This window comes from Eptesicus fuscus, chromosome 18, assembly GCF_027574615.1.
Source record: "Eptesicus fuscus isolate TK198812 chromosome 18, DD_ASM_mEF_20220401, whole genome shotgun sequence".
NCBI classification, from domain to species: domain Eukaryota; kingdom Metazoa; phylum Chordata; class Mammalia; order Chiroptera; family Vespertilionidae; genus Eptesicus; species Eptesicus fuscus.
Genome location: NC_072490.1, coordinates 46,329,590 through 46,355,370, shown reverse-complemented (window position 1 = coordinate 46,355,370; position 25,781 = coordinate 46,329,590). Strand labels below are relative to the sequence as shown.

At 56.7% G+C, this 25,781-nt stretch overlaps 1 protein-coding gene across 7 annotated transcripts; it reads left to right on the top strand.

Moving 5' to 3' along the window:
* The first annotated feature begins 3,266 nt into the window (after nucleotides 1–3,266).
* FAM3D (FAM3 metabolism regulating signaling molecule D) lies at nucleotides 3,267–24,647 on the top strand. 7 transcript variants are annotated; one of them, XM_054729629.1, is made up of 10 exons: nucleotides 3,267–3,284; nucleotides 5,412–5,461; nucleotides 7,261–7,368; nucleotides 11,547–11,570; nucleotides 13,338–13,455; nucleotides 14,620–14,678; nucleotides 17,779–17,829; nucleotides 20,090–20,174; nucleotides 20,918–21,044; nucleotides 24,173–24,647. In XM_054729629.1, exons 2-10 carry the CDS (start codon nucleotides 5,449–5,451, stop codon nucleotides 24,260–24,262), a joined length of 675 nt encoding a protein of 224 aa, XP_054585604.1. In that variant the 5' UTR covers nucleotides 3,267–3,284; nucleotides 5,412–5,448; the 3' UTR covers nucleotides 24,263–24,647. The 7 variants fall into 7 exon arrangements, with proteins under 7 accessions (XP_054585604.1, XP_054585605.1, XP_054585603.1 ...); XM_054729630.1 differs by lacking the exon at nucleotides 3,267–3,284 and adding an exon at nucleotides 4,115–4,196 and having other exon boundaries at nucleotides 11,550–11,570; XM_054729628.1 differs by lacking the exon at nucleotides 3,267–3,284 and adding an exon at nucleotides 4,115–4,196.
* Nucleotides 24,648–25,781: the final 1,134 nt, after the last annotated feature.

Sequence of the window (25,781 nt, the reverse complement as noted above, 5' to 3'; positions counted from 1 at the left end):
GGCCGTCTAAGGCCCGGGAAATCATTTGGTCTGGCCCGGCCAAGGCACTGGGGTGAGTTCATTAAATGTTTGACCAAGTATAGCAGGCTAATGGTTAAGCTGATAATTCTGTATGGCCCTTGAATGATGTAATAAACACCCTGACGGCCCTTGGCAGAAAAAGGTTCCCCACCGTTACTCTAATCCCACCACCGCTGCAGCCCAGCCCACCAAACCCAGGCGCTGCCGCCCAGCAAAGGGAGCAGCAGGGCTCACGCCCACCTGGGGGCGCCACACCTGGAATTGGGGTCCACAAACTACAGCCCACAACCAATCCCTGCCCACCACCTGTTGTGGTAAACAGTTTGATGAGAACATGGCCGCGTGCAGTCATGCCCACACTGTCCGCGCTGCTTTCCTGGGCAATGGCAGAGGTGACTTTCGTGACTGAGACCAGGGGCCCCCGAAGCCACGAAGCTCTCCGCCCTGGGCCTTCCCAGGATGCTCTGGGGCCTGGCCTGGAGGAGTAGAACGAGTAGCTGAGAATGCGACACCCAGGTCCGTCTCTGCCTGGGCTTGTCTCTGAGATCCTTTCTTCCTCTGCCTCCTCCCAGCCGGGAGACCTGACCTCTCTGTGCCTCAGTTTCCCCAGACTCCTCACTGAGCTGCTGTAGGATTAACTTAGTGGAAATAAGGCAGGCCTCACCCCAGTGCCTGGTGTCTCAGTCTGGGGAGTATTTCAGGAATTTTAATAAACGAGGGAAGCGGCCTGCGGCCTCGAGTCTGACACGCTTGCTGTGGACACGGGAGTTCGCACGAAGGGCCCTTCAGAGGAGGAGGCAGCTCCGGTTACTTGAATACCGCACACAGGCCTGGGCCCCAAGGCGGGAAACTCAGGGCAAGAGGAAACTGGGTCCAGGCAGGTCACACACATGCCTGGTTCTAGGCCCTGACACGCGTGTAGGGGTGTGTGTGTGTGTGTGTGTGTGTGTGTGTGTGTGACACACAGGGCTGTCACTGTCGGTCTCTCAGTGTCTCTCCTTCTTCTTTGCTCTGTTCCCGTCTGTCGACCTCGGTCTCAGTCTTTCCTCCCGGGTCCCTCTCCCTCAGACCCTGTTGTTCCTTCTGCGGTCCCCACCCCCCTCCCAGGCATGCGGGCCTCCCTCGCCATGACTCCCTGCTCACACACCGCCCAACAGAAAGACGCCAGGGGAAACAGAGAGTGCCCCTGCCTTTGGCGACACTTAATCCACACATTTCCAGGGATGAGGAGGAAATGGCCCGAGATGGCATCTCCCAAGGAGGCGCGTGAGATGAGCAGGTCCCCTGGACGGAGCTCAGCTTCGGAGAAAATGGGGGGTCTGGGGGGAGGAAGCAGCCACTTAGATGGAAGCAGCAGCTCCCAGTTTGTCTGTCTGTGTTTCCTCATGATTCTGCTTTTCAAGCAGAAAGCCACTCTCCTCCCTCTAACGACAGCTGCCGCACGTCCACTGTGGGCCTCGGTGCCCTCTCCGCCCAGTGGGTTCCGGGAGGCCACGGTGGAGCTGAAAGGCCCTTTGTACAGAGGTCTCCGGAAACAGCAGGAAGCCCAGGTTCCGGCTCCCACAGGGCCATTAAGAACTGTCACCAGCGACCAGGCAGAGAGCTGCCGTGGTGGCATTTTGGCTGCACACAAACAACAAACGTCCGTTGGGAGCCTGCCATGGGGTGCACCCGCAGCAAGCAGCAGGTGGCGGGGCCGCCAGCAGGGAGGAGCCGGGCGGAGGCCAGCAAACCCCCTCCGGACAGGTGGCCTCCCTGCCCCACGCCCCTTTCCCACCAGGTGGACAGCATCACCCTCCTTGTACAGAAGAGGGAGCCAAGGCCCCAGGACACACAGCTAGTAAGTGGCAACTCAGGTCTGCCGGCTCACAAAGCCCACCCTCTTCCCCAAGGTCGCAGGCCTTTCGCTGCCTGATTCTCTCAGGACGGAAACCACACGGATCGCCCACTGCTCGGCCCTGGCATTCGCATCTGCTGGCCGACTGGTCTGCAGCAGGAGGTGGTGTGTGTAACGGCCCAGAAAGGGACGCCAGCAGCCCCAGACGTACTGATGTCTAGCTTAGCATTATCGGGAGAAAACCGCCTCCCTCCCCAGTTCCCGTAAACGCCTCCAAGGAAAAGCTCTGATTGGCCTTGCTTGGGTCACATGCTCCTTCCTGATCCAATCACAAGAAAACTCAATGCTTTGCTTGGCCCAGCGCCTTCGGACAGGGTCAGGGCACCCTGACCCTGTGGTGAAAGTCCCCCCATCCAGGAGCACAGGTGAGCGTTTAACCCAGAGGAAGCGACTTCTACGCTGAGACCTGCAGGGCGAGGAGGAGTGTCCCAGGCAAAGAGGCGGAAGACAGTACTCAGACAGAGGGCCTAGCAATGCAGAGGCCCAGGCTGCTCCGGAGAGTGTCTCGCTCACAGCCTGCCATCCCACCAGCGCTCAGAGAATGCTTCGGGAATGAAATCCATAATTGGCTGTGTGGCCTTAGACACGTCACTTGCCCTCTCTGAACTTCAGCTTCCTTCTCTAGCTGGTAGCTTAATCAGCCTAACCTTCTAAGACGATGCAAGAATCTACTCAAGCACTTCCTCCGTGCTCGACTTGTGCAGAGACAAGGCCTGCCTGCCATGGGACAAAAAAGGGCTGATACACTTGGCCAGACCTGCAGCCAGAAATCAGAAGGGGCCCAGGGGGAGGGGCAGGATAGAGAGAGGCTCAAGGACAGTGAGGCCGACGGTGGGCTCTCCAGTCAGGGAGAAGCGGGACAGTTCTCAACTTCCCACTCCCCACCCTCCACCCCATCCCCTACTTTCCACCCTCCCACCCCATCTACCTCCCTGGTGATCACACACCACCCTGGGCCCACCAAGCAGCCACACGGGGGGGACAGGACATCGCTCCCTGGCCCCTGGCCCCAGAACACCCTAACCTGAATAACAGGTTGTGACATCTCAGCAGGAACGAGGAAGAAAGGAACTGTTTGGGGTTTGGGTGGCTGCAGAGGGCATTCTTGTCCACCCAGCCTGCGATCCTGTCCCTGGTGCCGGGCTCCCTCCCACCCCCAGCAGCCCAGGCCTTGGGCTTCAACTCCAGAGCAGCCACAGCTGGCAGGGCGAGCCATTGGGGACTCAGGAGAGCAGAGAGCCCTGCAGTGCTGAGAGGGTAGTGGGGGCTCATCCAGGAGGGACAGCAGGCCGTCCCTGTCCCTGCGCTGAAGCCAGAGTCCCTGCTTGGCCCGCGCATGACAGCAAGAGGCTAGCTCCCTGCCCAGGTATATGCCCAGCCCCTATCGCTTTTCTCTCTCTCTCTCTCTCTCTCTCTCTCTCTCTCTCTCTCTCTCTCTCTCGTTCTGTACACAGGTGATAGTTTTTCTTTATCTCTGTTCTCCTCCTTGTCCTGGTCTCTCTTCTGTCTCTCTGTCCATCTTCCTCTCCCCTTGTCCTTGTCCTTGTCTTTCTAGTCTGTCTCTGTGCATGTTCCCTGTGGAACATCCATGTCTATCCATTCATCTGTCTATCCCTCTCCCTTCTGTCTGACCCTGCCCCTGTCCTTCCCTCCTGTCCACCCCAGTTATCCTCACTCCTCCATGCACAGGGGACCCCACACACTGTCCTCTGAGCCTCATCCAGGTGCCTGAGCTCCCGGACTATATAGGTCACTCCTAAGAACATTCAAGAGATAATACATTTTTATATGGCGGCAGGGGTGGGGGGGGGGGGGGGGCGTTGGTCACTTGAATTTCAGAAAGTTAACTTGTACAAAATCTCTGTGGGTGGGGCCAGGCCACCACTCCACTTTCTCATCTAGAAGGCCCTGGAGGGGTGGAGCAGGACGGTGGGTTTTATATAATTCTCAAGAGGAGACGTGGATTTGCCTTTGTTGTCACTGTTGTTTAAATACCAGCGACAGATCCAGCCCACCCGCCTCAGTGCCAGGTCCCTGGCTCGGCTCGTATCTGGATCCTTGGCGGTTGGGCTTCGGACCCCATGTCTGTTGAGATAGATTCTTAGGGTGAAGAAGATTCTGGGGGGGTTGGGAGACAGGAAGAGCGGTAGGAGCAGGTCGCTGCTGTCAGAGGCCCTCAGAGGCCCTGGGCTGGCTGTGGGGAGGCCCAGACCTGGGACAGTGTCTCCAGCCCAGCATCTCCAGAGTCCTGCTGGGGGTCAAAGCTGCCGAATCGCTGGTAACTGCCCAGCGTCTGGGGGTCGGCCTGGGGCGAGGTGGGCCCAAGCATGACCCTCCCCTTGCCCAGGACTCAAAAGGGGAGGAAACTTCTATTTCAACTCTCCTCTGAGACAAAAATCAATCACTGGAGGGAGGACCCTGTGGGGATGGGATGGCCAGACACCCACATCCAAATTCCGACTCTGACCCTTGCAAGCTGAGCAACCCTGAGCTTAGCCCTGGCGAGTCTTAGCTACTCCCCGAAAATGCCGACTGTGAGGATTAAAGCAGATGAGGCACGTACAGTGCAAACGCACCTGCAATTCGCAGGCCCTGATCGCTCTTCATTTGCTACATCAGCAAAGATCCCTGATGGTTTCCATGGGGCTCGCTAGCTCATGTCTCTCGGATGGATGGATGGATGGATGGATGGATGGATGGATGGATGGATGGATCGATGGATGGATGGATGGATGGATGGATGGATGGATGGATGGATGGATGGGTGGATGGATGGATGGATGGATGGATGAACAAGAGGATGGGTGGATGGATGGATGGATGGATGGATGGATGGATGGATGGATGGACAAGTGGGTGGGTGGGTGGATGGATGGATGGATGGATGGATGGACATGTGGGTGGGTGGATGGATGGATGGATGGATGGATGGATGGATGGATGGATGGATGAACAAGAGGATGGGTGGGTAGGTGGATGGATGGATGGATGGACAAGTGGATGGATGGATGGATGGACAAGTGGGTGGATGGATGGATGGATGGATGGATGGATGGATGGATGGATGAACAAGAGGATGGGTGGGTAGGTGGATGGATGGATGGATGGATGGATGGATGGATGGATGGATGGATGGATGGACAAGTGGATGGATGGATGGATGGATGGATGGATGGATGGATGGATGGGGAAATAAATCAATTCTCTAAGAGATGGTGGCTGGCAGACTGCACCTTACTCTATTTTCTAATCTCTACTCGGGAAAAAGCCATGTTGACTATCAAATCCCAGTGAAGGAGAGGTGAAGGCAGAGAGGGAGAAAGAACACCGCTGCTCTGTCCACATGGCAGATGGTGAGGCACCGATCTGAAAGGACGGCGGCCTCACTTAGAGGTGCCGGTCCCTAACCGTCAGTCCTGTCACTCTCAGACCCCTTCTCACCCTCGTGGAAGAGCCAAGCTCTGGTTTTGAATTCGATTTTCTTCTCTCACAGGCTACCGCTGAGCCCGAGCCACCCCTCCCGGGACAGGATGAGACCATCAGGTAGGACCGGGAACGGGGATTCTAGGGCTCGAGGTTGGGTCCGAGGTTGGTTTGGAATCCTTTTTCTGTCAGCAGCGTCTGCTGTTCTGGACTCAGAGGTCATCTGGCTGTATCTGTGACAAGGGGTCAGGCCAGAATTCCAGGAGGAAACCGATCCAGGGCGAGCCTGGGGAGTGGAGGAGGCGACTCTGCCTCCAGGCTGAAGGGCTAGGAAACCTTTGGCGCAGGGACCCCAATGCGGCCGGGATCATGGGGAGTCCTCAGCTTGGAAAGCCCTGACCCTGATTGGAAATTAGGGACAAAATATTTGCTTCAAGGAAAGCTCTTCCAGAATCCTCATACCATCGAGCTGGGCATGAAGAGAACTTTGCCTTCTAGTCTATGCCCTCATTTGGACAGATAGAGAAACTGAGGCACTGACTAGGAAATGAACACAGTTCCCTGACATCCCAAAACAGCCGTGAGGGAGTTGAGTTTCAAAGCTAATTTACTAGCCTGGCTTCAAGTCCCACCCCCATCACTTACTCACCAAGTGACCACCTCCCTGAGCCTCAGTTTCCTCATCTGTAAAATAGGAATAACCAGTAAGATCCAGCACAGGGTTGCTGTGAGGATGAGCTGAGATAACGCATGTAAAAGCTGTTGGCCCGGTGCCTGGCACAAAACGAGTGCTGTGTAATGTGATCCCCGAGAGAAAATCCCACCAATAGCTACACTGTGTCCTTGAGGATGAGGGTCCCCTACACCCCTGCGCTCCACCCCACAGTATCCAGGGGGCCTTCTCGCTCACCCCAAGGAGCCTGGGACCAGCGCAAGGCCACAGAGCTGAATTCAGGGCTGAGGAGGAGGGGCGGGGTGGTCAGGCAAGGAGCAGGGACGCCGAGGAGGAGGGGCGGGGTGGTCAGGCAAGGAGCAGGGCTCTGGCCTGGTGGTTGGATTGGATCTGGAAGCAGCAGCAGCCACCAGAGTCCTTGGGCGGGAGGTGGATTGGAACCCGCTTCTCGCCCTCATGGAAGAGCAAAGAGCAGGGCCAGGGGCTCAGAGTGGTCCATCCCATGTGTGGGTTGGTCCCCAGCGATGGGATGGGGTCAGTTAGCATGTGTCTGTGAGGCAGGGGAGCCGCCTCTGTCCGTGTGTTCCTGTCGAGAACTGTGTGTGGTTCTCTGTGGTTGCTCTCGGGGGGGGAGTTGATGGAAAATGTGGGGACAAACACCCCCCCCAAGCCACCCTGGAGGCTGCCTCACGGTGACAACAATCACATTTCTCCCAACAAGCATGGGCTCAGTGGCAAGGGTGTCACCATATTCACTCTGTGACTGAGGGACTCCGACTCAGAGAGGCCAAGCTCCGTCCGAGGCCGCACAGCGGTGGGTGACTGCCCGCACTGGCCAGGGCCCTCCTGATGGCCGTGCAGGCTCACCTCCGGGCTGCCTGCAGCAGAGCCCGCCTCCTGCCCGCCTGCGGCAGGTGCCCAGGCCTCGCCCCTGGAGCTTCTCTCTCTGGGGGGCTCCAGCAAGGTGTGTTTCTAACTTTCTCTCCCGTGGCCCCACTGGGGGGACGTGGCCCGTCATCATGCAGCACCATCTCACCGTTCTCATCATCACGTGGTTCACACGGCTCTCAGCTCGGGTGCCCGGGGGGCTGGCCCACAGTGTGGATGCGGTGTGACCTACAACGCGGGGTCTCATGACGTGGCCGCACTGTGTGGACCTGGCAAGGACTCGCATGCCGTCTCTTCACGTGGCTTTGCGATGCCGTCTGGTGCTGTGGTCTCATGTCCGTGTCTCCTTGCTCTGCAGGACTGTTTCGTTTCCTGGCCTTCATCTTTGTCCTGATCACCTCATTGATCTTTATCCGCAGCTATATGAGCATCGGCATGAAAACCATCCGTCTGCCCCGCTGGCTGGGTGAGTGCAGCTCACTGCTGGGGCAAGGCCTGTGGACCAGGGCTAAGGGCCGAGGATCTCGCCCTCCCTCCATCCCTGGGGCCCCCGGAGACATGACAGACTGTGGGCTTGCCTTTGGCACCCCGGCCATTGTGGGGTGGGAGGTGAGAGAGGACACCCCAGCCTGTCCAAAGCCTGGAGCCCATGGGGAACAGAGAAGTGTCCCAAGGCCCTGGCCAAAGCATGCGCCTACTGCGTCAAGGGCTAGTTTGGAGATGAGACCCGAGAAGGAAGGCAGAGAGGAGGAAAGCAGGGAGGGGACGGGGAAGAAAACTGTCTGTGCATCGAGTGGCTTCCACCTGCGCTGGCTGTTCCTCCGCCGGGGACCCTCTTCGCGCAGATCGCCCTGTGGCCAGCTCCTTCTCAGCCTTCAGGTCTTTGCTCAGATGTTACCTCTTCAGATGCCTTTCCTGACCTCCCAGCTACAGCTGCATTTGTTGTCAATGTCATTTATTTGTTTTTCACTTGGTTGTTGTCTGTCTTCACCCTCTGGAGTGTAAGCTTCCTGAAGGCAAGGATTTTAGCTTGTGCACACCCATCTCTCTAGCACCTGGTACAGAGCAGATGCTCAGTAAACATTCGCTAAGTGAAAGAAAAATGGATGGATACATGGGTGATGAATGGATGGGTGGAGGGGTGGATGAATGGTGATGGGTGGGTGATGGGTGGAGGGATGGATGAGTGGTGATGGGTGATAGGTGGGTGATGGGTGGAGGGATGGATGAATGGTGATGGGTGATGGGTGAATGGATGGGTGGAGGGTTGGATGAATGGTGATGGTGATGGGTGAATGGATGGGTGGAGGGATGGATTAATGGTGATGGGTAATGGGTAGAGGGATGGATGAATGGTGATGGGTGATGGGTGAATGGATGGGCGGAGGGATGGATGAATGGTGATGGGTGATGGGTGGGTGATGGGTGGAGGGATGGATGAGTGGTGATGGGTGATAGGTGGGTGATGGGTGGAGGGATGGATAAATGGTGATGGGTGGGTGATGGGTGGAGGGATGGATGAGTGGTGATAGGTGATAGGTGGGTGATGGGTGGAGGGATGGATGAATGGTGATGGGTAATGGGTAGAGGGATGGATGAATGGTGATGGGTGAATGGATGGGTGGAGGGATGGATGACTGGTGATGGGTGATGAGGGGTGATGGGAGGTGATAGTTGCTAGTGACTTTACAGTCATAGTTTCATTTAATCTGCACAAAGGCCCCCAGGGTGATCCATGTTGTGACTGTGGAGTGCACTCATGCTTAACCTCATGTTGTGGGTTTATGTGTGGTCTGAGAAAACAGAAGCTTCCAAATTCCCCTTGTAGATGTCAGAATAGAAATGGGAACCCAAGCCTCCCAGATCCAAATCCTATCAAAGGAAGGAGAGAAAGGGAAGTGATTGATACCTCTGAATTTGTCCTCCTCGAAGACCAAGAGCCACCTGCAATGGCATAGTCAAACATAATAACGTATAGCGGCCCAGGCCAGCCCATAGCTTCACAGCAGCCGGAAGCCAGGCACCCTGTCTTAACACAAGCTCCCCACCGTGGAGTCTCAGATGTCCCTCACCTCGTCCACTTGTCAACCACAGTTTATACCCGTCAGGATGATTTATACAGATGCATGCTGGCCGCCATGTCCCCAGCCCAGGGCACTGCTTTTATTGACTAGAGATTGCCTGGGCTGCACTGATGGCCTTGGAGGAGATGGGCCCAGGTCGGTGATGGAGGCTCTGACAGGAGTTGAGACCAGGGGTGTCCTCTGGAGGAGAGAGCCCCAGCCTGAGGTGGGAGAGACCCCAGAACTCAACCACCTGGGGTTTGACAAATCAATACCTCCAACCAAAATTATCAAGTGACTATTCTGTTAGGTCCCAGACCCTGAAGTGAGGACCATGCCCCTCCACCCCCACCCCCCAACCCCCAACCCCCACTCACAGTTTGAGCTGGGGAGACGAATAGACTTAATTACAGAATATACAAAAACAAGAGTGCATGATCCCGAGTCCTGAGAAATGCTCACAGTGGCAGGAAATAGACCAGTGGGAGAAGTGACCATCAAAACCCGTTAGTGTTGCCCTAGCCAGTTTGGCTCAGTGGGTAGAGTGTTGGCCTGCAGGCTGAAGGATCCCGGGTTCAATTCCCGTCAAGGGCACGTACCTCGGTTGCAGGCTCAATCCTCGGCCCTGGTTGGGGCGTATGTGGGAGGCAACCAATCGATGTGTCTGTCTCACATCAATGTTTCTCTCTCTCTCTCCCCCTCCCTTCCACTCTGTCTAAAAAATTAATGAAAAAATATCCTGAGGTGAGGATTAACAACAAAAACACATTAGTGTTTGGTGCAGGAAGAGGTAGCGTTCATTTACTTCAGAGATCCTTAACCGGCTGCACAGACCCTACCTTATAGATAATGCATTAATATAGAAGCACATGTATTACTAGGATACACACTTACCTTCTAATATGTTGTGATATATTGATATACAGTTGGTTTTCTTTCTAATCCAATCTATTTTGTTTCATGATTTGGTAACTTGCAGTCTGTTACGGTCGGAGGTGCTAAGTGCCTCAAGAGAATTGGGAATAAATGTATTCATCGGCTTTCCCAAACCACCACAGGTCCATGGCACCGAAATCAGGAGACTAAGAACTCCTGGTCTACCTGCAAACTGGGCAGGCTCTTTCCGATGGGCCTGACGAGCCCAGCTCTAACTGGTTGCAACGTAACGGGATGTCTGTGTCATGTGACTGGGGGTCCATGGATAGCGGGCTTCAGGCGTGGCTGGCCCTAGGGGCCCTCACAAAGCCTCCAGAGTCCCCGTGTCCTGCTCTGCTGGTTGCTACTTAACCGCCTCCCTGGCAGCTTTCTCTCTCAGGCAGGCTGGTGGCTACCAGCTCTCCAGAGGCTCATCTTCCCGCTAAGCGGAGACACTTCCCTCTCCCTCGGGCGATATTACCCCACCCCCACCCCCGGGAAGGGCTGTCCCAAGGAATGTAATATCAGGATGCTCCCGCCTGGGTCCCAGCCTACTCCTGGAGTCTTGGACGCAGAGGGAAGGGACACTCCAGGGTGAACAGCCCCCTGATGACAAATGGAAAGTGTTTCCGTGGGGGACCCCCAAAAAGGAGAGTTCCCACCCCTAGGATTTCTGCAGGAGCCCTGTCCTCTAGGACTCACTGCCAGTATCGGGGGGAGACCTACCGTGGAACCCCTGAAACAACGGGATTCAGTGTGAACGAGACGTTAGAAAGTGACCACGGCCTTGCGCCCGGAGCAGACAGTCGGGGCGGGGGGTCAGGAAAGGGGCACTCTGACCTGGCTGGCCAACACCAGCCACTGCTCCGGCCCCGTCACTGAGGCCAGGGCCCCAGGCGCTGGGCGGGACCCCAGCCTGACCTCACTGGATGGTCTCCACAGCCTGCGAGGGGGTGTGGCGGCCTCCACGTGAAGTCAGGGGGAACCCACACCCGGCACACAGCCAGGAGCAGGGCTCCAGCTCCGCGGGTCTCACAACAGAGCCCGGCTGCTTTTCAACCATGAGGTGTGTGTGTGTGTGTGTGTGTGTGTGTGTGTGTGTGTTCATGTGTCCATGAGTGTACACGTGTGCCTGTGTCAGTGCATCTGCATGTGCCTGTGTGCATATATGTATACATGGTTTTGTGTGCATGTATGTATATGTTTTGTGTGTTTATGTATTTGTGTGCCTGTGTGTGTTTGCATGTGTATGCTTATATGTGTGCACATGTGTATGTGTATGCTTGTGTGTGTGTTTGTGTGCGCTTATATGTGTGTGTATGCTTATGTGTGTGTGCATGTGTCCATGAGTATACACGTGTGCCTGTGTTAATGCATCTGCATGTGTGTATGTATACATGCTTGCATGTGCATGTATGTGTATGTTTTGTGTGTGTGTGTGTGTGTGTGTGTGTGTGTGAGAAGGGGTATCAGTGGCAAGTGAGGAAGGACAACCTGAGAAGATGGGACTTTCAGCTCATTTCAACACCTGCCATGGGAGGGGACTCTGCTCAGCCAGGCCAGCACCACTCTCAGTCCCCTCCTCCCACTCCCAGCCCAGCCAGCCTCCATCCTGCAGGGAGGGCCCTGAGCCCTTTCTCACTAAGCAGACTCTTCTTCTCTCCAGCAGGTCCACCCTCCAAGAAGATCGGTAAGTATCTCCCAGCACCCCCTTGGCCTTAGTGAGATGCTCAGGGCCTCTAGCCCCAGCCTTTCAGGTCCAAGAAAAATCTCCTTTCCAGAACCTGCCCGGCTCTCTCCTCCCATCGCTCAATGTGCCCTCTGATCCCCTGAGCCCTGTGGCAGGGCCAGCCCCTTCCCAGCCATTCAGGCTGATAGGAATGGCTGAGCTGCCCCCTTCCCCAGCCCCCCACCCTGCAGTCTGGACGTGTCTGTCCCCACCTCCCCTGTCCCAGCGCCTGGCCCCGCACTGCTGCCTCCCCTTGACTCCCCCCACGCCCACCCACCCACTGGGAGCCCTGAAGGAGGAGGCTGTGCTTATTGTCACCGTGGCAATGACCACAAGCTTGGCTCACGGTTCCTGCTTCAAGGTACCGTACCAGCACCATGGCAGGCACTACAGGGGCCCCAGAAGGGGGTGCTGATTATCTGTTGGGGGGGGAGTGCCAATTGTGCCCAGAGCAATGGGGCAAAGTGTTCTGGGCTCCAGGAGGGCCACCCCCTGCCCATGGGATGGATGGCGTCAGGGAGGAGGTGACCTTCGGCTGTGCCTTGTGGAGGCGGGAACAGCCTATGCAAAGGCTCAGAGGCAGGAAGGCTGGGGCTCCCGTGGAGACCTTGGCTGCAGAGTCAAGGACATGAGTAGAGTGGAGAGAGCACTGGGAGGGCAGGAATGCTGACACCCCAAATGCTGGACACGCAGATGTCTGAACAGCGAGGACCCCAGCCCCCTGGGTGGGAAGAAGTGGAGGGAGAGGCAGCTACGATGACGATAATGGTAATGCTGATCGAGGGCTAATGTGTGCCAGACACTGTATTCAGGACTTTACAGACATCTCATGCAATCCTCACCACAATCCTGTGTAGGTGCTGTAATTATCCCCATTTCATAGCTGAGGAAACTGAGGCTCAGAGAGGTGAACTGCAAATGGTGGAGTGGGAGTCAACCTCCCCATCTGGTCCAAAGCCCACGCTTTCAACACCTCCTTACAAGAGGCAACACCCCAGGTCCCCGGTCCCTCCTCTCTCACCCTACGTGGTGCTGACCGAGCAGGAAAGCGGCGCCAGGGGTGGGACTTGACCTGATTGACAGGCCTGAGGTCCAGTGCTCTGTGGGGTTACCGAGCAAAGACTGTAAGGATGGACACAAACACTCACCCTGCACCCCGCTCCAGCTCCCTGACGCCTCCGGGGCCACCTTCTGAAGTAGACACAGAGTCACAGCATCGCGGTGCTGAGCGAGCACTCAGAGGCCGTCGGCTAGGAAGATGGCAAATGCAGGCACACCTGTGCCGCCCACCTTGCCCGCTCCCACGGTGGGCATCACCCACCGATCCCCATGAGGACCCAGTGGGGAAGCCACCATCGTTATCCCATTTCACAGATCAGGAAGTTGAGGTGCAAGGAGGTTGAAGACTTGCCCAAGGGAACCCACTGGCGAGAGATGCTCCCACCCACCATGCCAGGGCCCCGGGAGGTCAGCGGGGGGCTCTCTGGAGGAGAGGGGGCTCCACAGGCTGCCGTGGCCCCGGAGGAAGGTTCTCAAGAGAATCTCTTCGTCACGGTGCCTCTGGCATTGCCCACTCTCACTGCTCCACACGCACTGACCAGGGGCCTGCGCTGGGTGAGGCACTGTGTGTGGGCCTGGGGCGGGGGCTGTGACGGGAAACCCAGAAACGAACTCTGGGTGGTCCTACACACAGCTGCTGCCACCAAGACTGGTCTGTTCCCTCCCCAGAGGTCGTGAAGATCAAGTGTGGCCTCAGCAAGCCCTGCCCAGACAACTTCTTTGCGTTTAAAATCCTCAGCGGGGCCGCCAATGTCGTGGGCCCCTCCATGTGCTTCGAAGGCCACATGTAAGTACCAGAGGGCTCCCGTGCTTCGTTTCCTTTATTGCATCCATCCATCCATCCATCCATCCATCCATTCATTCGTTCGCTACCCCAGAGGCTGTGGGTGCAGGTCCTGAGGCCAGCCCACACCTCCCACACACTTCCTTTTACTCCCAGTGGGTGAGCCCCAAGTCCCAAGAACCCTAACAGCTTCCAGGTCCACCAGCGCCCTGCTCAGTGCTCACCGCACCGTCTCACCCAGCCCCCCACACTCCCAGCGGGAGGCTGCAGCTGTCCCCTTTGTAACGATGAGGAAACCCAGGCTCAGGCAGGGTCCCTGGGCTAACTGGTGGTGGAGGCAGGACTGGGACTCGGGTCTGTCTGACAGCCACACGGCCGGGCTTCCCACGAAGGGAGGTGCCTCTGAGGAGGATTCAAGGTCAGGATCCAGGTGTCGACATCTGGATCCAGGAGGTGCCGGGACTTCCAGGTGCAAGAGAAAGAGCCGGGTGGTTAAGGCCCTGGGATGGCAAGCTCACCCTACGGAAGGAGCCCGAGGCAGGGGTTTCGCCGGGAATCCGAACCTGCTCCACTTGCTGAGGCAAAGCAAGGGCCTCAGTGGCTCACGTACCTAAAAGGCCAGAGGCCGTGGCTTCAGGACCAGCGGCATCCAGGGGTTCACACCATGTCATCAGGGTTCCCTCTTGCACGGTCCTCACCTCTGCTTTCCTCACCGAGGACAGGCCTCGGCGTGTGGAAAGAGGGGGGACCACAGCTGGTCCGCACGTGGGCCCAAGCCAGCACCCCATGGGGGCGAGAGCTTCCCACCCGAATTGCCCCGTGAGAGTCCCCAGGGCGCATGGCTGCTGAAGCCTGGGAGGGAGGGTGGTCCTAGAACTACCGGCCTGAGATGGAGGCCAGTGTTCCCAAGGACACCAGCAGACAGGAGGGGGGACCCTGGGCCCTTTGCTCCGAGCAGACTGCTCTGGTCCGGACAAGCCCGAGTGACTCCTCGGAGAACCCCGCCCTCCGCCGGGTCCAGGAGGAAACACGGCCTGAACCTGGCCGGGCACTTCCTGACGCTCTGCCTCGCCCCACGCGGGCCCTCTCCGAGTCCCGAGCGGCGGAGCAGTGTTCATTCCACACTGGGGACCCGCTGTCCCATTTTGTTTTCCTTTTCTTCTTCAGGATCATGAGTCCTGTGAAGGACAACGTGGGCAGAGGCCTGAACATCGCCCTGGTGAACGGTGAGTTGCTGGTCCACCCCTCAGACAGCCCCCACTGTGGGGGGACGTGGGGGGCCCTGGGTGCATTCATTCAATTCCTGCCACATGCCCTGGGTCATCCGTGGTGTCAGGCAGGGAGGCCTGCGGGCCTAGAAGGTATGAAAGGCCCGGTCCTGCCGCAGCCCTGGCCTGGCCGGGCCCTGCCGTGTGTGTGTGTGTGTGTGTGTGTGTGTGTGTGTGTGTGTGTGTGTGTGTATGCCTGTCCCAGGAGACATGCTTCTTCCTGGGGTTTAAACCAACACCATGAGACCTTAAGAGACAACGATGACAACATGAGATCATGGCTGGGTGCACACCTTCATTCGTTTATTCAGCCACGTCAGCAGTAGCTGTGGTGGGCCAGGCCCTGCCCAGAGCGCTGGGGGCGGGCCGGGGGCGGGGGCTGGGGGGGGCGTCCCTGGTTTCACACGGGTGTGCATGAAGTTCACACACAGCCGCAGTGTGGGAGTGTCCGAGGAGCCGGAAGCACAGAGCTGGGGCAGGGCCGTCGGGGAGGGGAGGTGATGGTCAGCTGAGGCCTGAAGGAGGCAGGATGGCCGGGAGGAAAGTGGGGAGGCTCCTCCCAGGCAGGGGCCGCACCGTGCAGGGCGCAGGGAGGCGAAGAGGGAGAGAGGCTGGGGGTCTCTCTGGCTGCACCCCGGAGCCAGGCAGTGGTGGGTGGCGAGGCTGCAGAGGCCGGCAGGGCCAGAGGGTGAGGGGCTGTGCGTCCCACTAAAAAGTGTGGCTTGAAGCAGAGGGCAGTGAGGAACCTCGGGAAGGCTTTGAGCAGAGCATGAGGCCCAGCCCTGCATTCCAGAAACTTCTCTCCTACTTGAAGTAGGGGGGCTGGAGGCAGGGAGACCCAGGGGAGGCCCCAGTACCACTGACCCTGCCTCTCCAGCAGGCGGTGAACGGGAGGCCAGTTGCAGGCCAAGCCTGAAATGGGGACGCATTTCAGGAGGGGGTTTGTTTACGGGATTCGAGTAAGGACCAGGGGGCCTGGCCCCAGCCAAGACCCCCTCTCTGCCTTCAGCTCCTAGATGGGGAACATGGGCCATTTCCCTGGATCTAAGAGCCACTTCCGCAGACAAAGGGCAGGCAGGCGGGAAAGGGCACAGTGGGCACTCAGGAGGGGAAAGGTCAAGTGTGTGTGGCATGTGACCACACTCCCGCACTCAGGAAGCGACGGGGTAAGACTGGAACTTCTGGAGGTGCGTTTCCCAGGAGCCTTGCCAGAGCGGGGTCACAGGTGGCCTGACAGCTTCCTGGAAGCTGAGGAAGGGTGGGGGCGGGGAGAGGAGGAGGCCAAGAGGTGGGTCTCCTCCAAAGTCTTGAGGAGAGAGCAGCCTGATTGCCTCCGATGGCGGCCCCTCCCGGAGGGAGGGCGTGCAGGCCTCTGGGACTGGTCTCAGAGCCCCTTCAGGCTGCAGAAAATGCTCCGGCCACCGCTGACCAGGCTGAACCTGCTGGTTTTCTCTCCCCCCCACCTGGGCCCCTGCCCGAGAAGACCTCTCAAAAAGTCTCTGATGACAGAGCCTCCTTCCTCACCTCACAAAGTCCGAAGATGAAAACAATGATCAACAACACCAAAAGCTAGCATTTAGTGAGCATTTACAATGGGCTCGCTATTTCACCGCCACGCTAGAATGGCACGATGCTCAGTGTCCCCACTGCCAGGTGGACAAACGGAAGCTCAGAGAGGTTAGGCGACTTGCCCCAGGTTGCACAGCCAAGAGCATCATCTAGATTTTAACCCGGATCTGGCTGGCTCCAGGTCTGCATCACTCACCTGAACCACCTCCCTAGACTAGAAATGTCTCCAAGCATGTACGCAGCACCTACTGTATGCCAGCTCTGCGCGAGGCCAGGGCCTCCTCTGTACAGGGAGCCAGAACCACACAAGGACTGTCAAAGACGGCGCTTTGCAACCTTTCAGGGGGCAGTTACTTTGAGGAACTGTTCAAACTATATCTCCTCCCTCCGATTCCAAAAAATTCTGCAGATGCACACGGTCTCAGTTTAACAGGGTCATGTTCCCCTTCCAAGAGGCCAGGTGAAGTGCCCAGGGGCTTGGACCACAGTGGCTGGAAGAATCTGGGAGGAGCTGCAATGTGAGCTCCCTCCCCCACCCCTCCCCCCTCCACCCAGCGGGAGACCCTCCACTACCTGGGCCCAGCCCCACTCTCTTCAGGAATCCTGGACCTACTATTGGGTGGTAGGAGGGAGGACCCCCCGGTGAGACTGTAGCGCTGCCATCCCCTCTGCAACACCTCCATCTAGTGGCACAGAGCGAGACTGCACTTTTCCTCCAGAACTCCCGGTTCTCCGTAGGTCTTGGACCCTTTGCAAAACCCACAACACGCAATTGAGATTACTGAACTCAGGACACCGAGTTCGGTTCACCCCCCTGCAAATCCTTTTCCCTTCAAGTGTCAGAGGACTCAAATTGCAGAGCTCCGATGTAGGCGGGAATAAAGATGACAATTGTGGTTATTTTCATGACTAGTTTGTAGCTAAACTGTATCTCGTATGCGGACTATCTACTTTAAATACATCTTATTTAGTTCCCAAAGCCCATTGTTCAGATGAAAAAAAAAAAAAAGAGGTCAAAATGCTCAGTGGTGCATTAGGAAGTGGAAAGGCAGAACACAGACCCAGATCAGTGGAATTCTGTTCCATCCCGGAGACCTTCCTCCATTACGTTGTGCCACTCACATCAGCCCAGAAGTTACTTAGTCCTGCATGCTTTCTACAGGTTTTGTTCCATTATTATTCTCCTAGAGGCCCGATGCACGAGGATTCGTGCAAGAATAGGCCTTCCTTCCCCTCTGGCTGCCAGCACCACCTTCGCTCCAAGCCGGAGCTGCCTTCCACCTCTCGCCTTGTTGCATCAATTTGCATATTCCCTCCTTATTGGCTGTGGGTGCTGCCATCTTTGTCGCAGAGTTATAGTCAATCTGCATATTCCATCTTTATTAGATAGGATCTTTAGACCTTAGACTAAAAAGTACTCATTTTCCACCAAATGACAGGCAGAACGACACAGCACAGCAAATAACAGTTCTGCTCTCTCACCCCTCAGGAACCACGGGGAAGGTGGTGAGACAGGCCAGTTTCGACATGTACTCCGGAGGTAGGTGGGCACCCCTGTTGGCAATGAGGTCACGGGTGGGCTGAGCTCCTTCCTGTGGCGAAAGAGCTATCGGGGTGCTGGGGGGCCTGGCTCTTGTTTCCACAGAGGACAACCAGAAGGAGGCGTGGTGGGTGTTCACGCCGTCCTGCGGCCTTTGAAACGTGGTGATCTCAGACAATGTCAGTGGAGAAGTGAGATGGGGAAGGGAAAGCAGCCGGTACAGTGTGTTATCAAGAGACTGAACGCGGCAGGCAACTGGAACTCGGGGCCAGAGTCCAACACACGCCTCAGAGATATCCCAGAGGGGCAAGGGAGCTGGGGGGCTCCCACCCCCCATTCTGTCGCACTTCCACACTCTGGCCTGCCCCAGGGTACAAAAAAGAATATGGAGGCCAAAGAAGACCTTCTGGCAAAGACATGCTGGGGCTGGAGTTGGAGGCCAGGCATGTGTGCAACTGACGTGCTAAGAACGAGGTATAGGGCCCAGTTTGCTCTGCTAGATAGAGGGTGTTTATTTATTTTAAATATATTTTATTGATTTTTTACAGAGAGGAAGGGAGAGGGATAGAGAGTTAGAAACATTGATGAGAAACATCAATCAGCTGCCTCCTGCACACCCCCTACTGGGGATGTGCCCCCAACCAAGGTACATGCCCTTGACCGGAATCGAACCTGGGACCCTTGAGTCCGCAGGCCGACGCTCTATCCACTGAGCCAAACCGAGGGTGTTTATTTTAAGGCCACAGGGGTCCTTAGTGGGTGAGGCCTCCTGGGCCCAGAAGGACAGCTGCGAGGCGCCCAGCTGTCTCTGCAGCGTCTTCTCTCTCTGCGCAGACATGCTTCCTGAGCGTCTCTGTGCACAGGCCACCCCTCAGGAAGTCACAGTCCGCCTGGCCCTGAGCAAAGCCAGGCCCCTGTGCAAGTTGCTCCATATCCAGAGAGCCATCTGCATCATTAGAATTTCCCTTAAATCATGCCGCTTTTTAATCTAAATAAATATATCTTAAAAGGAAATTATATCATTGTCCTGAGTAGAAAGACATTATTGCTTTTTTGGTCATAAAAGTAAGCACAACAGGAACAAATCAGAGTCCTTGAAGGAAGCAGGGAGCTGATGCCCGCCTCGTCCCCCGCCCAGCCCGCGCCTAGGCCTGCTCTGGGTCAGATGCAGCGCCTTCACAGTGCAGGGAGGTGAGAAAGATGCAAATGGGACGGGACCTGCTCCTTAATATAAACTGGCGAGTTGTAGGAGCCTAAATTCTCTCTCTCTGTGACCTGCAGTCCAGTGAATGTGCCCTCCGAAGAAATCCAAATCACTAACTCAAAAAGACATTTGCACCCTTAGGTTCATTGCAGCATTATTTACAATAGCCAAGACATAGAGGCAACCCAGATGTCCATCCATAGATAAACAGATAAAGAAGATGTGATTATTACACTGAAATATTACTCAGCCATAAAAAAAGAATGAAATCTTACCATTTGTGACAACATGGATGGACCTACAGGATATTACGCTAAATGAAATAAGTCAGACAGAGAAGAATCCCGTATGATTTCACTTATGTATGGAATCTAAAAACAAACAAACAAAAAACAGGAACAGACTCACCGACACGGAGAAAAGCTGATGGTTTTCAGCGGAGGGAGGGATGGGATGGCTGAAGATGGTGCCAGGGAGTAAGTTTATGACTTCTAGTTATGAAATAAGTAAGTCACCGGGGTGCAATGCGCAGCTCGGGGAATACAGTCAACAATGTTGCAGTAACTTTGTACGGTGACAGGTGGTTAGTAGACTTCCCGTGGTGTCACTTCATAAGGTAGATAAATGTCCAATCCCGGTGTTGTACATGTGAAACTAATATAACATTATATGTTAACTATACTTATTTTTAAAAATTAAGTCAGCAAGACCAGCGAGGCTCGTAGCCACTGTAGAAGGGGGTGTCGGGGGTGTGCAAAGAGCCACGAGCTCCTGAGAGTCGACTGACCTCCGACCCCCAGTAGAAGTCCCCAGGGCCCTTCCACCAGCTGCACGTCCGAATCGCCTGGGAACTTGCAAATTCCATAACCGGGGCCCAGACCACCTGAGCGAGGGCGCCCTCGCCCCTCAGTGCGGGAGCACCACCCCGGGAGGCCGCCTCCCGCTGGGCCCTGAGCTGCCCGGCCACTCCTGGGTCACCAGGGCGGTAGGTGGGAATGAGAATGGCCAGCGGTCTTTCCCTAAGTGACCCGCACCTTGCTCTCCTTGCTCCCCCAGATCCTACGCTCCTGGTGAAATTCCTTAAAGCAATTCCAGAGGGCATGCTGGTGCTAGTGGCCTCCTTCGATGACCCGGGGACCAAGTAAGTGGGAACCCCCACCTGCTGGGGGGGGGGGAGGGAGCCAAACCCTCCCTGCCCTTTCTCGCTCGCCACCAGCCCCGTCGTCTGGCAACTTCTCCTAAGGAAATTGCAGACAAGCGCATAGAGAGGTTCTAGGAAGTTCATTGCAGCCTTGGTTACAACCGTGACGAACTGGACACATAGTTACAGAAACCATGGCATGTGGTGACATATGACATGTTTCTATATACCCGAGGAGGATATACTGCATCAAAAATGGTGATGTAGAAAACAGTTAAGGACATGGAAGTACACTCATCCTTTCGTATTTTTTATTTCATTTTTTATTGCAGTTTGCATTCAACACTATTTTGTCCTGTTTCAGGGGTTCATCCCTTAGTATTAAGTAGGGGGAAAGCTGGTTACAAAAGAGTTGGTATAATTCACCCAATACATGAAGGAAAGGACATGAAGGAAATACACTAAAATTTTACAATGATGGTGTCAAGAGGGTGAGGCTGTAAGTAATTTTGGTTACTTTGTGATGTTCCATATTTTCCGAAGGAACACCGATTGCATTTGTAAACAGAAGCGAACTGTTCTAACACCTCCCAGCTCGCACACCCCCATCCCCCCTTCGCCTTCAGAGAGGAGTCCCGCCAGGCCCCGCCCCCTGCTCCTCCTGGCGACTCAAAGCCTGTGCGCCCCCCCCCCCCCCGCCCCCTTCTCCAGGCCGAGCTGACCGTCCTCTCTGTCCTCTGCAGGATGAACGATGAACTCCGGAAGCTCTTCTCCAACTTGGGCAGCTCCTACGCGGGGCAGCTGGGCTTCCGGGACAGCTGGATCTTCTTGGGGGCCAGAGACATCAGTAACAAAAGCCCCTTTGAGCAGGTGGGTTCCTGGTGACTCCCGTCCCAGTGAGTGAGGGGCAAGGCCTGGATGGATGGACAGGATGGGGGTGGCTTGGGAAGGACACACAGGGTAGTGTGGGGAGGGCCATTTGGCTGTCATCCACCCCAGAGGTCAGGGTGGCCTGATTGGCTCACCCCAGAAGTTCATGGTGTTGACCACTTTGCCAGGATCCTATCTAATAAAAGAGTAATATGCAAATTGACTATCACTCCAACACACAAGATGGCTGCCCCCATGTGGACAAAGATGGCTGCCCCCATGTGGACACAAGATGGCCACCACAAGATGGCCAGCAGGGGAGGGCAGTTGGGGGCAATCAAGCCTGCAGGGGAGGGCAGTTAGGGGCAATCAGGCTGGCAGGGGAGCAGTTAGGCATCAATCAGGCTGGCAGGGGAGTGGTTAGGGGGTGACCAGGCTGGCAGGCAGAAGCGGTTAGGGCAGTGGTCGGCAAACTCATTAGTCAACAGAGCCAAATATCAATAGTACAATGATTAAAATTTCTTTTGAGAGCCGAAAACTGACTTCTGCACATGGGCCATGAAGTTTCAATCGCACTGTATGTGTGAACCCGCATGTGATATTTTGTGGAAGAGCCACACTCAAGGGGCCAAAGAGCCACATGTGGCTCGCGAGCCGCAGTTTGCCAGCCACGGGGTTAGGGGCAATCAGGAAGGCAGGCAGTTGAGCAGTTGGGAGCCAGCAGTCCTGGATTGTGAGAGAGATGTCCCAGATTGGAGAGGGTGCAGGCTGGGCTGAGGGACCACCACCCCCCTGTGCACGAATTTCGTGCACTGGTCCTCTAGTATTATATAAATGCATAGGCACATGGCTGAGTACCAACAAGGAGGGGGAGGAGAAAAGAAGGGTACCAGGCAAGTGAGGCATGGAAGAAAGAGAAATAGTTGTAGAGATGAAGCCTGCATGGTGGGGAGAGGGGAGCCCAGCACAGGGGTCAGGATGCCTGGCTTCTGGTCCCACCTTAGCCAAGCCCCTCCTCCCAGGCCTCAGTCTCCCCATCTGTAAAGGGGAAGAGGGGTTGGACCAGGTGAGCCTGAGGCTCCTTCTGAGTTCCCTGTGGACAGGGTGAACTTGCACCTATTAGGGGACTCGGGGGAGCCCACCTGAATATGTGGGAGGAGTCAGGAGGGGTCCCCCATAAAGGATCCACGGTCACTTCCTGGGGTGGCTCAAGGAGAGGAGGTCAGGGAGGCCCCCAGAGGTGGAGTTTGAGGTGAAGGGGGGATAAACAGAGGGTGGGGGGCCCCCAGGGAAATGCTTCATCTCCCCTTGTCCAAGGCGGTCCCCACCTGTGCATCCCCTGCCCAGAGCAACTCTGAAACCTGAGGGAACTGGCCAGGCCTTCCCCGGCGGTGATGAGAACGCTCAGCTCTGCCCAGCTCCAAGACAGGGAGCTAAGGTCAATGAGTCAGACATGCAGGGCCACTGAGGGGACTCTGTCCTGGGGGCGGCGGGGAGCCATGGGAAGCTTAAGAGGGAGAGTGACAAGAGCAGATTGATAATGAGAACGCCTAGCATTCAGCAAGCACTTGCTCTGTGCAGGCACCGGAGCAAGTTCCCCCAGGGTCCTATTTAGGAGCCACCATGAGGTGGGTACAATTACCGTCCCGTCTCACGGAGGAGGATCCAGAGCCTTGGAGAGGCTTTAGCCGGTTGCTCGGTCTCGGTGAGCCAGATGGATTTCTCATCCAGGTGTGCTGCCTCCACAAAGATGTCCTGTCCTGGCTGCTTTCAGAAGGGCCGCCCTGGCTGAGCCTGGAGAGCTCTGTGGGCGGGACCTTCAGAAGGCAGGGGGGAGACACGGGCCAGCAGCCTGGAGGGGCAGGGGCTGCGGAGGCAGAGCCGGGGCAGAGTCAGAGGCCATGTGCTGAGGCCAGGGAGGGAGCCAGGGAGGGGACAGGGAGGGGGCCACCATGGGGCTGCAGGTTTTTGCCTTGTCTGGAAATCGTGGGCCTGGTTCATAGGCATCTGCTTCTAAGAGAATGCATCCTAATTAGAAGTTACTTTTTAAAAATAAGAAATAATACGAACTAGCTGGAGGTGAAAAGGAGACGAGCCTCTGTTATACCCTCTGGGTGGAGAACACTGGAGGCAGGGGCCAGGGTCCCCAGAACATCCCTGAGGGAGGTACAGGGGCAGGAGGAGGGGGGACTTTCTAGGAAGATGCAGGGCAGGCGCTGTTCTTCCTTAAAGCACAGCTTCTAGACCCATCCAGACTGGGCCGAGACAGCAAAGAGGAAGCGTCAGCGCCAGCCTTCCCCTGAAATTTATGATCAGCTGACTGAGACCCATCACCCACCAGTGAACCGAAGACCATGATGGATGAAAGCCATCGTGTCATTTGATCCCACACCTGGGAGCCGGGTTTTAGAGGAGCGGCATCTAGATTCTATTCTTTCTTCCTAAGGGTTAGCCACGACTATTCCAGCCGTAGATTTTGCCATTTACAGTTTTTCTTCTAAAAACTAAGCCTGGGCATTTAAACACAATCTTTAACTGATCGTATCCCCTTGGGTATGTATCAATTATATGAATTAATATTACACAGCGGTTCCACCACGTACCAGCAGGGTGGCCATAAGCAGTTCCTTTGGCCCCATGTGCCTCACTGTCCCCGTCTGTGTCACGGGATGTTAATAGTATGCACTTCTTAGGGCTACTGGGAGGATTAACTACCTAAGACACTTCGGGCCTGGCATAGAGCAAGCATTTAATAATTGCTAGGAAGCTTTCTTTGTTATTATTGTTATTATTTAGGATGTTCCAGAGAGGCAGATAGAGAATTTGGGAGAGGGCCTAAACTCTGCAGCCCCACCCCCGCTCTCGGTGTCCCCATCACCACCCCATGACAGTCAGTGATCCGGCTCTGATCCCCATCTCTGAAATCTTGGGCAAGTTGCATCCCCTCCGGGGCTCAGTTTGCCCGTCTGTGAAATGGACTAGTAATACCCGGCGCTGTCCACCAGGGGGCAGTGGTGAGAACGAAGTAAGTGAAAGCATTTCGGTTTTAAAGCTCCAGGCAAAAGCAGGTGTGCGTTCTGCGCAGCCTCCCCCATTATCGCTGTTCCTCCCTCTTCTCGCCTCTCCAGTACTTAAAGAACACCCCCAACACGAACAAATACGAGGGCTGGCCCGAGCTGCTGGAGCTGGAGGGCTGTGTGCCCCGGAAGGTGTTTTAGGGCTGCGGCTCCTCCTGGCGGCCGCCAGCGGGACTGGATGGAGCTGAAGGACAGCGGACAGCGGACAGCGGGCAGCGGACAGCGGGCAGCGGACAGCGGGCAGCGGACAGCGGGCAGCGGGCAGCGGGCAGCGGACGAGGAGGAGGCCGGCCGAGCAGCATCAAGGGGCTGAGGATCCCCGCACTCTCTGCAGCTTCCCCTCCCGGGGAACGAAAGCCCCGATGGGCGATGGGCGGAGGCAGCTGTCCCGCCCGGAGGTGGCCAGCCTCGGAGGGTCCTTCCGGAGCCGCTGTCGGCGGAGAGAACAGGTGCTTTCCCTCGGGAGAGAGGGCGGACTGCCCGCACCGGGCAGAATTAAATTGTGTTTTGCTCGTGTTGAATGACCTTCCTGGCCACTCGGTGTGCAGCGTTTCTCCCTGAGATGGAAATGGTCTAGACTGGGGTGACTTGGGCTCCACCTTCAGACAGGTCGGTGACAGCTTCCGGGGCCTGGTCTGCAGCCAGGAAGGAGGTGGATGGCAGAGGGATTTCCGTGTAGGCATGAGCGATGCCGTGGACCCCAGCACAGGGTGTGAGACCCCCGAGAACAGAGCGAGGGCGGGGCGCAGAGAACATGCACCTGCTGTTGCAGTCGGGGCTGGAGAGGACAGGGAAGGGGGTGGACCTCGCTGGGGCCTGGAAGGCAGGCCTCAGGGAGAGCGTCCCCGCTGTCTTCGCCAAGTACCCAGGCGCAGCCCTGAGGTTTATTTAGAAAGTGGTTCTAGAAAACAGAAGAGAAGGAGCCCATAAAGGCTGTATGTGAGCGAGCGGAGCTAACCCCAGGGGCACACTCCAGAGACCTCTCCGTGAGTGTTGCGAGCTGGGGTCCTCATGCACCCCGCCCCTCGGTCATTATTGGGGGGCTGCTAGTGCCCGCGGTCATCTCAGCTTCACACAGCGCTTGGCCCAGAACTGTCCACCCCAGCCACTGGCGCCCACTGCCGTGATGAGACCCACGGTGCTGTCCCCCCGGGGTCTCTGAGAAGGGCCAGGGGCCCAGACCAAGTCCTGGGAGCAGAAAGCACTGGCACTCGGGCCTCTGGCTGGTGCGGCAGGAAGGCTGCAAGGCTGGGGGAGATGCCCACCCCGAAGCGAAAACGCCCGAGCAGTGGCCCCACAGAAGCTGAAGTCCCGAGCCCGTTGGGGTGGGCTCACAGCCCCCCAGCCCTGGGGACAGAGCTGGGTCCCACGCCCCTTGGTCAGGGCTCACAGCTCCCCAGCCCTGGGGACAGAGCTGGGTCCCACACAGCCCTTGGTCTGTCTCACAGCCCCCCAGCCCTGGGGACAGAGCTGGGTCCCACACAGCCCTTGGTCGGCTCACAGCTCCCCAGCCCTGGGGACAGAGCTGGGTCCCAGGCCCCTTGGTCAGGGCTCACAGCTCCCTAGTCCTGGGGACAGACCTGTGCTGAGGGGAACTGGGGAGGAGAAGGACAGGTGTGGGAGGCTTTGACAGGGCCATGGCGGGCAGGACACGGGCTGC